The 13266-nt window shown below is 35.5% G+C and overlaps 1 protein-coding gene across 1 annotated transcript; it reads left to right on the forward strand.

Annotated features, from left to right (window-relative positions):
• The first annotated feature begins 114 nt into the window (after positions 1–114).
• Positions 115–13266, forward strand: LOC140976804 (DEK domain-containing chromatin-associated protein 3-like). The gene is made up of 12 exons (XM_073441122.1): positions 115–256; positions 831–1596; positions 1726–1759; positions 8170–8249; positions 8602–8661; positions 8752–8862; positions 8966–9046; positions 9211–9288; positions 11537–11996; positions 12109–12221; positions 12626–12656; positions 12773–13266. The coding sequence occupies exons 2-12, from the start codon at positions 880–882 to the stop codon at positions 12922–12924; spliced, it is 1917 nt and encodes a 638-aa protein (XP_073297223.1). The 5' UTR covers positions 115–256; positions 831–879; the 3' UTR covers positions 12925–13266.

Consider the following 13266-nt stretch of genomic DNA (forward strand, 5'->3'; position numbering starts at 1 on the left):
AGCTGAAGTAAGTTCAAAGTCCACGGGCGGATGATTTCAATCCGGAGCGTCCATTAGTGTAGGTTGATGTTAGCCGTTAGTTTAGATCCCGTTTTAGCATTGTCCTACGATCCGACGTGGCATTAAACTGGATTTAAAATCCGTTTTTCAAGTCCGAGCTATAAATAGCGGATCCTGAGAACTCAGGAGCGACGAGGATAATAATAATTACAAAATCACCACAGTCGGAGGACACTGAGCTTCGAATATTTTCAGAGTAAGCTTCCGAATCCGCGCGGTTTCGATCATTTTAGCTTCATTTTATATGTCAATTTTTTTTTCAATTTCTGTATTTCTACTTCGGTATGGTTTTGGTCTTTTTGTGTTGATTTGATTTCGAATTTGTATCTCTTTGGGTTAGGGTTTTCTGTTATTTATGGAAAAGTTCTATTCTTTTGGCTGTCTGCTGTCTTTTTTATTGAATCAGAAGTTCTGTTTTAACTTTCTTGATGAGATGACAATTTTCGGCTGTGATTTTGGGGTGGGTGATTGTTTGGGATTGTAAGCTCTCCATGCGTGAGCGTGGATTTTGCGTGTAGTTGGTTGTAACGTGTTTGCCTTGTGCATCGCCAATGCAATTTTGCATGCGCTATTTTCCTGTTCATAGGTGTAAGCTGATTACCATCTGGATTTGCATTAACTGTGATTTTACTGGGTTGCTTTTTCTTGTTTCGTTCGATTTGGATAGATATCATTCTTTTTCCTTTTCAAGATTTTTCTTTCCTTGTTTACTTTCCTAATTTAGTTGCCACTGTGATTATTTAGAATACTGTGTTTGAATTTGTGTGCAGTTTATTTTTGGACCTCAAAAGCGTGTTTTGGTAAGGTCAAATATTTGTAATGGAAATTGTTATGGGCGAGGGAGATATGGTGCCTGATAAGCCTGAGTCATTGGCAAATGGGAATGCTGAGTTGGAGGAAAAGACGGGGCTGATGGATAACAAAGAGGAGCATCACGACGACGTGACTGAAATGAAAGAGGATAAAAAGGACGATGAGAAGGTCGAGGCTCATAATATGGATGTGGGTGAAGAGATCAATAAAACCGAGGAAATTGAAGAAACAGTAAAAGATGGAGAGGCAATGAAAGAAGGGGAGGATAGTGAAGGAGAGAAAGAAAATAAAGAAGAAGATAAGCAAGCAGTTGTTGAAGAAGGGAAGGTGGAAGCGAAGGATGAGGTAATGGACGATGATGTCATGGGAAAAACCCAGGAGACTGGAGATAAGGTTGAGGAGGAAGTTGATGAAGTGGAAGATGAGGAAAGGTCGGAAGAGCCTAAACCAGAGAAAGCTCTGATGAAGAAGCGTCCCAGAACAAAGAATGATGTTGGAAAAAAGGACAAGATTAAGAAAAAGGAACCTGTAGACACGAAGCAGAAGCCTAAAACATCAAATGAAAAAAAGGTCAAAGAACATGAAACATCAACAGAGAAAAAGGAGGATCCAAAAACTCCAGTGACTTACACAACTGACCGGCCAGTACGTGAACGGAAATCTGTGGAAAGGTTGGTGGCCACCATTGAGAAGGATGCAACCAAGGAATTCCATGTTGAAAAGGTATTACCTTTTCGTTTGCACTTTCTTTTTCCACGACCCTGCGATAAATCTAATCTTTCAACTTATGAGACGCCAATGTCTTATCATTGAATTGAAATTTACTCCTTGGTGTACTGTTATATGTGGCAGGGTCGTGGAACTGCACTAAAAGATATCCCAAACGGTATACTTTTATCTAATTCTGTTGCCTCTTTTAAATACACCTATGCAAAGCTTGATACATATGCGTCAACTGCATTATCGTCCAGTTTCTGTACTTTCTTCTTTGGTTGATCGGTACATAAGCTGACCAAAGTTTCTTGAGCATCAACGTATGAGAGCATTTATTAGCGAATCAATTTTTTTATGGGCCTTAAAATGTATATTGGTTGTGTGCAACTATGCAGCGAAGAGAACTGAATGATGCATCTACAATTAAAGTAGTTTATTTTTCTGCAATTTTACCTGTGATTATGTGGGCTCACTCATTTAAGTGTCCGAATATGATGACATTCTGAGACTCTTAGGAGTCTCTCACGACCTTTTTAATTTGTTGCTTGCAAGTATTTTGAGTCTGTTATGTTTTCGCTTTGTGGAAGTTATGGAGTTCTTTGGGTTTTAGAGAAAAGAATTAGTTGGATTAGCATTTCTACTTGCAACAAATTCTTCCTCTGCTCAGTAAGTTCTTGCTTTCTAGTGTGTGTATGTGTCTATTTTATTTTTACTTTTTACATGGGAATCAGGAAATGTATACAACTGATTTTCAAACAATTCATAAGGAAATAAATCAAATGAAGATCATGACAATGGGAACGTATAATTAAATCTAACTATAATGAGATTATAAGTTTACCAAAAGAATACTAAATTTTCTTTTGCTCACTCTCAAATCAAAGAATATAATAATACCGGCCTTAAAAAAATCTTATATGAAACAAAGATCTATATTATGATAATTACTTTAAAATTTAAAAGAGATGCAAACGCTAATCGTGTAATAAATTGTGCTCCAAACTCTTATTTGACTGTAAACTTCTTTTGACTGGCAACCTAGAGATATTGATATCACTAGCTAGTGCATGATGAAAGTAGGATCTTTCGCTCTTATTAACAAGTCTAATTCCTTTACTCATTAGAACTTCATGCTGCTTGCATCGTATGATGAGATGAATTGGGGGAAAATAGTGTAACGAGAAATGGGGTATATGAGAAGCTGAAGTGTGGATATTGTTACTATGAAGTTGGATCAATTGCTCCAAGTTGATCGAATTGACCAACATGTGGTTATATTTTTTTATCAAATAACAAAACAATACTATTTCAAAGGTGGATTGTTGATTTCATCGATTAGGCTGTGACTTTCACTTCGTTGTGGTGACTCAAGGTTGATTGTGGCACAGTGACCCAACTTATTGATACTTGGTCATATGCTCTCTCATTCTCAGTAAGATTTTGGACAAGCGCTACATAATAGACTCCTTCAAATAATTAACAATTATGCTGTTAAAAATTAAATTAATGTCTACAACGTGTTTCTAAAATGAAGGCTATTTTTTAAATGAAATCATTAATAAAAATTAATGTATAATTGAAGGATATCCCTTAGATCAATCTTTCAAAACTATAGTAAATATTGACGTCCCAATTTGAATACATAATCTCGATACGAATAAATTACACAATTATTGAGTTAGGCTAATATAGGTTGCCACCCAAGTAATTGTAAACTAAATAAAAATTTTCTTAGATCTTTTTTTCCGGTCGTGCCAAAAGTGTAAACCTAAAATTTGATATCTTCTTGTGTTTGAGATTTGTAGTTTGCGTCTCTTCGGAAATCTATTTGTTCCTTTCTTCCATAGCTGCCAAGTATAGACCCGACGACCAAAACCGAACTGTATTTGAAAACCCATAACCAAAATTGTTTTGGTTTTGGTTCCAAAAATCGGTTATGCTTCGTAAAAATAAAAAAATGAAATTAGAACACCATGTGTAGCCGTGACTGAAATTTAAATTAATCTTAAGTTCTTAAAAATAAGAAACTGAAACCAGAATTATGTGTAACTGTAGCCGAAACCATAAATTAATATTAAATTTTAGGATCTTGTGATGTACATGGACTATTTAGTTTACACAATTAAACTATTTAATTTATACGAATTAGATTTAATCTCTATATTTATTTAGTTTTAATAAACATTAAATGCTCATAATATTTTGTAATATTAAATATAAATACTAAATATTTTACTCTAATTAGTTTGATCACCTCATGAGTTATACTGGTATTATTTTCCTGACTTCAAAATTTCAAGGAAGAATTTTTAGTTTGAATCAGTTCAAACCGTAACGAAACAGGGACTAAAACCGTCAACCATCTTTTTTTTTTAATAAGAACCAATCTTTAATAAATAAAGTTAAAAGTTACAAAAGACGGACAAGTCATCCACTACTACTTGAAATATAAATGAAGCTCTGGTTACCAACAACAAATAAAGCTCCAATCCTTAACTAAATCTGAAATCGGGAAATGCTTAAAATGTGAGTGCTTCTTTGTCCAAATGACAGCCCTAAACCTGATCTTTCCCCAACATTCATCAATTGATTCTGCTATATTGTTGAAGATTATGGTGTTCCGCTCCAACCAGATTGACCAACAGATACAATGGACTGCCACATGACAAAAGTACTTCATCTCTTGCCAAGATCACGACCAATATCTAAGACAAACATATCACATGCTGATTTTGTAGAAATCCACACCAAACCCACTCTTCCAGAGCTTTGGATCAAATACAATTCATGAATGGGCAATGCATAAGTAAATGATCTTGAGTCTCCTCTTCTTCCGGTAGAGGACACACCAATTCAGACATAGTGCACAATTAGACCATATTTTGTGCAACGTGTCGCAAGTTGGCAATTTACCCAGAGCCACAATCCACGAGAATACTTCAACCTTGTGTGGGATCGGTTCTTTCAAAATAAATTGAAAATGAGGAAAATAAGAAAAGACACTGATCGGAAAGAATGATTCATAGAAAGATTTAACAGAGAAAGATCATGAGGAATCTCCCTTCCCAAACCTTGAAATCCTCACCTTCCACATCCACCCTAACATTATCTAAAACCCCTAACAAAGAACTCAACTCACTCACTTCCCCATCTCTGAAATCCCTTCGGAAGTGCAAAACCCGTGATAACGAAGAATTAGGCCGATTTCCTTCCTCTTAAATGAACAAGATATTAGGCCAAGATATTAGGCTTGTTATGAAGCAAAGAGATCTGAAATAAAGTTGGTAACGTTATTTAAAAGATGACTCTCCCCACCACTTATCATCCCAAAATCTAATGATATCCCCCTCGTTGCCACTATTTTCACCAGCTGATTAAAAACTGGATAAGTACGAGACATAAATTTCCAGGGTCTTCTAAATATACCTTTCCTTGCTAAACTCACATCACATCCATTATCCTGCATCCCATATTTGCTCACAATAACTTTCTTCCAAAACGGCTCCCCTTCGACATAGCCTCTCCGCCACCATTTCCCTAGAAATGCCTTATTCCTCAAACAAATGTTCCCAATACCCAGTCCCTTATCTTTCGGTTTACAAACCTGCTCCCACGTGTCCATCAACTCCATCTCATAAGAAATCCCTCATGATCTTCTCCATGGCCTTCGCTACACCTTTTGGTATCCCAAAAAGAGACATGAAATACATTGGAAGAGCATTCAACAATGCTGAAGTCAAAGTTAATCGTCCTCCCTTTGATGAAAAGGCTTTCTTCCAGCTCGCCAACTTCTTCTACATCTTAGACACTACGGGTTCCCAAAATTTAGTTTTCATTGAATTGCCCCCTAATGGAACCCTTAGATATTTAATAGGCCACTCCTCCTTCCTACGCCCAATCTATGCAGCCAGCCCGTCCATTTCTGTTTTTGTACAACTTATTCCAAACAATGCACTTTTTTGCCAAATTGATTTTTAATCCTGACATTTGGTAGAATTAGTTCAGAATCTCCAACAAAAAACGCATATGTTTCTCATTCTCAGTAAAAGACAAATATCATCCGCAAATTGAATATGTGATACCTCAACTTTCTCTCTAACAACTTCCACTCCCCGGATCTCGTTCATTGCCTTCGTTTTGTTTACCAATATATACAACACATCTACCACATATTACAGAAAGAGTGAAAGTTGATCTCTTGCCTTAGACCTCTCTCCCCCTTGAATTTACCCCTCGGCCTACCATTTATAAGGACTGAAAAAGAAATAGTCGAGATCATTTTGTTCGATAGTTTGCGAGCCGCTCGCGAACTTTGATATTATAATAATATAATATAATTATATAGTAAATAAACATATTTCGAGTAGCTCGCGAATATGTTCGAATATTTCGAGCCGACTCAAACTCAAGCCTTGATTTGAACCAAATCCGATGAAAAAATATTAAAATTTTCACATTTCGAATCAAACTCGATCTCTTTGATATCTGATTTGAGCTGAATTCAAGCATTACAATTTTCCTTGTATTTGGCTCGATTCTGTTTATTTACGCCCCTAGTCACGCAGTCAGGCATACTTCGAAGTAGTTGTCATTATTACGAACTATCATAACTTCTGGACTCTGGAGTTTCTTTCTCGCTCGGACATTTAACAAGTTTCCCTTAAGTGTGTTACTTTTTTGGCCGCACTTGACGGAAACCATTTTACTTCCATATCTTATTCAATAGAGATGCTGTGAATTTGGGAGATAGTAAAATGTGATATCTTGATTCGTCATCCTCGCATTTAAGCATTTAATATACCAGCTATGGATACTGTTAGGGGAGCTCTCTAGTAGCCAAACCTCCTGTCACTCAACTCCCATCATTCTCTATCATGCTCCAACAAAGTAATGATGACTCGACTAGTCTACTTCGTCCTTTTTAGTTAGGGTACCCGCTCTAAAAATGAAAATTCCACGACAAACCAACTATCTAATTGACTATGAAAATTTGGAAATGCTGTTATGTGAGGTCGATAATTGGAAATTATTAGGAGATTTCTCTGAGGAGCCCCCTCTCTACCACTTTCTGTTTGAGTAGATTCTTGAATTTGTCCTGTAAAGTTCTTATTGCTTTTAATGAGCTCATTGGATTTGCTATTTGTTTGCGCACTTGTCGCATATATGTAGAATGCTCGTGTAAATAATAAATGATGCAATTGTTCATATGCATTTAAATACCTAGACTATATTTATAAGGAAATAAATTATACTATATTGCTAACATAATTAGGAGACTATAATCACCTCTAACTAAGCTGGAACAGTATGCTCGGCCCTATTTTTTTGGCAAGGGAATGCCTTGAGCAGATCCTATATGTATTAGCTAATTAAATTATGTAAAAATTAAGTTATCTTTTCCTTGGTACAGTTTCCAGGAAACATTGACCTTTTACATTTTCTTTATATGAATATGGAAAAGACAAAATAGCCTTGTTCTGCTTTTAGTTTTTGTAATCTTAAACTGAAGTATTTGGATCTGATCATGGGTTCAGCATCCTCCCGAAGAATAATAATATTTATAATTTCCCTTTTATTGTGGGAGCTTGGTTTTGTTTATTTGTCTTTCTTTTTTCATGGGGTGTGGGATAGGGGACATGGGCAGGAGTTCGTTTTCTGAAAAATATTGTATGTGATGTTACTACATGACTAATTACCATATTTCTTGATTCCACAAACTTAAAAAAACAATAGTTTATAATGATGTTAAAGTTTAAAACATATCATCCATTGATAGCTGACTTCTTGTTTATGAATTAAGAAGCCATGCGTAGTGTCTTGCTAGCAAGGGAAAGTGTTAATACACACTTTTCCATCGATTCAGACCTTCTGGCTCAAGTTGCTTGGATTGCCTCGGCATTCTATTTCTAAACTTCCTATGCGAAATGATTAGCACTTAACAATACAATCGAACTGATTTTATCTTATCACGTGATGAAGTGATAAATTTTCACCTACATACAATGGATTTGAATTTTTTTCCTTTGTATTTGGGATTTACAACCACGTCTATAATTAAACAGAAGGAATGTTGTAAATTTCACATCTTCAGGTCATTCTAATCAATTCATGATCTCATGTTATATTACTTTGCATTAGGTTTTGTATATCAATTAAAATAATTGGAATTATTTCATGCCAAAATCCTTCAATCTTTATGACCAAAGTAAAATTTATCTTTTGTTGTAGTTGTTTGATAAGTTTTTGCTAGCAGTGTAAGATACGAATGCTTATACATTTTTCAATAAAGTGCTTCATCTCGTCTGTCTCTTTGACTGGGTGCACTGCTGAATGTGAGTTGCTATTTCTCTTTCGAATAAGAAAAGAATGTCGTTAAATGAGATGCTGGAATATTTGCTTTTGCCAAAAAACACATGCAGTCACATTTGTACGTAATAACGTAAATGTTTGTGATTGGTAATCTTCACATCTTTTTGCTCTTTCGATTGGGTGTAAAAATTGCATATCTTTCTATGGTTTAGCTGTGGAAATATTAGTAATTCTTTTTGCTATTGCTGCTCATTAAATTTATTTTTCTTACAGTGGCATACAAGTTGTCAAAAAAGAAGAATGATGATACCTTTAGATTGCTGCATAATATGCTTTTTGGCAGGAGAGGAAAGGTAATGCTTTTAATACCCTAGACAGAAATTTTAGGTCAAGCATCATATCACATTGTTTCAAGGGAGCATGATTATTCTCTCACATATCCTCAGTTGTGCATTCTGAACTCCTTGGTTTGGTCATCATGGGATAATAACTGTTTGGTATCTTTCATCTATATATCATTCTCGATTACACAAATATCATACGCTTGAACTAACCTTTGGTAAGTTTCTTGGTTTTCCTCGGTGTAAAGGTTATTAAGCTGAGCATTAACTGAAAAATGAACTTATCATTTTTTGTCTTTATCTGGACATTAACATGTTACTGGTTGTCTGTAGTTGGCTAAACTTCTTGTGCGTGTGACTCCAGGCTACTGAATTTAAGAACAACATGTCAAGATTCTCTGGGTTTGTTTGGCATGATAATGAGGTGAAGAATAACTACTAATCCATTGTATGTGATCTTTTAGACTCTTTATAATGTTTTGACTTTAAGCTTTCTATGTGAACATTGTTTCAGGAAAAGCAAACCATAAAAGTAAAAGAAAAACTTGACAAGATCGTGAAAGAGAAGCTCGTGGAGTTCTGTGATGTTCTTGATATACCAGTTTCCAAGGCTAATACAAGAAAGGTTTGTGATATTCTTCCTACTTGAAGAGCAGCAAGTTCATTATTTTCACGAGGCTTTACTTCCTATCAAAGTGTATAATTAATTACACTATCTCCTATTTTAGGAAGATATCATTGCAAAGTTGATTGAGTTTTTGATGGCACCTAATGCAACAACTACTGAGGTGCTTGCAGATAAAGAACAGGTTTGACACGTAGCTGATTTTTTTCTTTGTATTTCCTCCATTTTTTTAAAACATATTTGTAAGTGACACTAAGTTTATATATAAATATATATTTTTTGCTTCAATTTTAAGTTTTTTTAGCCCTTTTGGTTCAATCATATTTAAGTATCATGAATGTTGACCAGTCGAGCAAGGGCCAAAAGAGAAAGCGGGTCAGCAAGTCAGCATCGGAGAGTAGCACTCCTTCAAAAGGCTCGGCTAAGGTAAATTTTCTTGATTAAAATTAAAATAGGTTGAGATTTTGACTTGCTTTTTATGCATTCTAGATCGGGCAGCTACTTGTAACTATTATCTGATGGCTTGGGGACATTATAAACCATAAATCTGATTCATTTTGTTTATAATGTCTTTTATCTACTATGGCTGATTGTAGTTCTCTGGTTAAGTATTGAATTTTCTAATAATCAAGCTTATATGCATTTGGTTTGCATCTTGTGATCTTTCTTGGGATCCTTAAGATTGGCATTCTGCCCATGTTGTTTACATATTTGGTTATCAGATTTGTCCTTGCTGGGAATGTGTTTTCCATCACAAGTGTAGATCTACCATAATACCCTGGAATCTGAAAATGAAGAAATAAACCTAAATTTTGTCTTCAAAGCTTCCAAAAGCTTCAGGCGTAGGACTAGAATGCCATTTCAAAAACTACTGAGGCGATTTTATCCCCAAAAAGTGCATCTTAATCCCAAATTGGGTTACTGCAACAACCAAGCTAATGGCACTGCAGAAGTGTCTCAAAGTTGTTAATAGATAAATGAGAAAAATAAAAAAAAAGAAACACGAGAGAAGTGGAGGTTAAGGGCTGTGGTGGCCTTTGGAACTCGCTGGTGGTAGTGTTGGTGGCAGCAACAACTACACTAGCCGCCGCCGCCGTCGGATGTGGGGTCTGGAACAGGTGGTTTTTTTTGGCAGCAATGCAGAGGTGATGGATTGAGCATTAATTAATTAATTTTGAGTACTAATTTTTTTTGAAATTGCCATTAATAGGAGTTTGAGGGAAGGAGAATATATATGGTTTTGAAGTATGGCATCATGTGTTTTTGCCTTTGGAACAATCGAAAGAGAGAAGATGAAAGGAAGTTGGGGAAAGAGAAAAACATGGAGAAAGGGGGTGGGGCTAGTTAAGATGCAGGTATGAGACGAAAGTGTTAAATGGAGGACAAAGGATCTAGGAAGTTGTATCTGGTAATTGAGTGGGTGATGATTGGAAACAATGGAGGTAAGATCTAAAATTTATTTAAACTAATAGTTGGGAACGACTGTTGCATTTGAAACAGAAATTATCCCTTAACCATAGTCAATAAAATAGCATGAGGCATCCTTCTTGGCATGGGTTATAGCGAGATATTGCACCTACTCGTGCAGGAGTCACCCCTCCAATGACCGATGTGAATTCCTTTCTGTGCCTGATTAATATTGTGTATTGTTAATACAAATGCAGCAGTTATTCTTATTTGGTTGTGCACCAATTAATAGTTGTTTAATGTTTTTGTTTATAGAATTTGATGCATACGATATTCTTCACAGGTCTCAATTATATACTATTATCTGTTAGTGCACATCATTTTGATGATAGCTTTCATAATTTTTTTTGTTTAAAACTACAGTATTTTTTACCCTTTAGTGCATCCTACACCTTTAATAACTATTTCCTAAATTGATTCATATAATTTCTTAACCAATCATAACACCTTTAATAACTATTTCCTAAGTTGATTCATATAATTTCTTAACCGATCATATTAGATTTTATTCACTCAAAACATCTGTCATTCTATAGTCTTCTCGGTCTTATTAATGCAGCCTGTGTGCTGATGTTGTGGATGGCATTTGACACCTGAATTTGGGGATAACGTCTATACCACTGTTACTTTAATTCCTTTTAGACTCCTTAATTAAATAAAATAAGAATAAAGAAGCTTATGTCATGGGCCCGGCCCGATCATCTCCGAGCCCTGGTGACGTAGACCAAGGATATTATTTACAAGAGCCACACATGGGAAGTTCAAGAATAAATAGTGTGAAGCTAGAAAGTTGGTGACTCTAGTTTTTGTTTCTTTTTATTTTTTTTAGGATTTGGGTTTTCGCAGGATAGGTCTTTCAGAATTTGAAGTTCATTAGGATTGGTCTTTTGAGTTTGGTTGATCAAGGAGTCTGTTTATTTTTTCTGCATAAATACTTGGTTTGTGATTTATAAAATTTAAGTTTCAGAATATATCCTCAATTGTGAGTGTGAGATGTTGAGGTTATCTCATTAAACGAGCCTCGACCATCCTAACGGAAGCTTATGGGAGAATATGTGCATACCATTGTTTTTTCCCCACAACTGGAAGCATGGCTCTGAAATTAGATTGAAGAAAAGTAGTAGTATCATACTAACTTGGTGTCTCAAGCCATATGAAAATTCCTTGCTAATTATATTTAAATCCTTTTCATCTTCGTCATATCCAGAGTTCAAAGAAAACTGAGAGTACATCCAAAAAGGGGAAGGTGACAAAGGGAACACCCGATTCAGAAGATGAATCAGAGGACAAGAATGATGAAGCACATGAAGATGAAGATACAAATGGTGTTTTGGAGAAGTCAGAGGATGATGAGATGTCTGAGCGAGCTGAAAGTGAAGAGAAAGATAATGAATCTGAAGAATCTGATGAGGACAAAGTAAAGCAGAAACAAGGATCGGCTAAGTCTTCTGTGAAGAAGGGATCGACTGGAAAAGCCAAAACCAAGAAAGTTACAATATCTAAGAAGGCCGATCCTCCACCTGAAAAGGCACCTGTAAAATCACCACATCGTCGCACTAAAAGCAATAAAAGCACTAGTGCAAAGAGTTCTTCTGGTAAAAAGAAAGATGAAATAGTCAAGGAGAAGACATCAAGTTCAAAGAAGTCTCCGTCAAGCGCAAGCACGGGTAAGAAATGCATGATCAATTGTTTGCAGATAAAACTTTTTTTGTATTGTATGAAAACCTTCTCTTTTTACTGGATTGCTATTCTGATATTGTTTGGTTATGTTCAATTAAGGGAAAAAAGTTTTGAAAGGTAAAGACAAACTCAAGGAGGCTAAAGTAACACCAAGTGACGATGAGCTTCGGAATGCAATTTGTGAACTCCTAAAAGAGGTCGACTTCAATACTGTGAGTACCAGAAGTCCTCTTTTATGTTTTCAGGTTCGTGCGATGGAAGATGACACGGAAAAGACATACATTGAACATTTTCATGCTCTTGATTTGTGTCTGCTTGATAAATGCTGTTGTAGTTGGAGGCATGGTCTTATTTCCTCTCTAGTCCTTTTTTAAAATTTGTGCGTCTTATTTGTAATTTAATCAAGAATCAAATTATGTTTTGCAAGATGGTATTTGTGCTATATCTGTTGATGTCTCTGGAAATTCTTTTTTAAAAAAATCTGCCTTGGCTTCTCTTCATTCAAGGGCAAGATGGTGAAATATTTTTTCGTTCTTTTTACACTTGTCTTACTGAGTCATGTGTTCTTTTTTCGTCTTTTGATTTCAACTGACTTGAAATTGAATACAATTTTCAGGCTACTTTCACCGATGTTCTGAAGCTACTCGGTAATGTTTCGTATCCGACCTTAAAGTCTCACTAGGTTCCCTTACGTTCAGCTGTTTTTTTTTCTTACAGTTATTACAACCTGTTTTTGCTTAATATAAATTGCTGTTTTTTTTAGCCAAAAAATTCAGTGAGGATCTGACGCCAAGAAAATCATCAATAAAGCTCATGATTCAGGAGGAACTTACTAAACTAGCTGATTCGGAAGATGATGAAGGTGATGCTGAGAAAGACGGGAAGAAGGAGTCTATCCAAAGTGTGAAGGCTTAAAAACTGGTGTGAACTAAATCCAACTCCCTTTCGTCTGCTTCATTTTCTTCACTAGAAATAGACATTTGTCATTGCTCCGAGTAGCAATATGTTGGTTACCTTTGATTTATATTAGCTGTAATTTTTGTCTAGTGATATTTAAGTGGTAAACTCTTGTTCAGTAGGGATTCATATCATATACATCACCTAGAGTTTGTTATGTAAACGCCGAAAAGGTCGTACATTTCTTTCTTTTTATGTTACTGAGCCTTGAATAGTAGATCGGATTAAACTGTTTTTGGGTATCATTTGTTGATTGCAGGATCAAAATTAAGTTAGTCCGAATATTGTAATTTTCTGGTA

The sequence above is a fragment of the Primulina huaijiensis genome, chromosome 5, assembly GCF_012295235.1.
Source record: "Primulina huaijiensis isolate GDHJ02 chromosome 5, ASM1229523v2, whole genome shotgun sequence".
In the NCBI taxonomy this organism is placed as follows: Eukaryota; Viridiplantae; Streptophyta; class Magnoliopsida; order Lamiales; family Gesneriaceae; genus Primulina; species Primulina huaijiensis.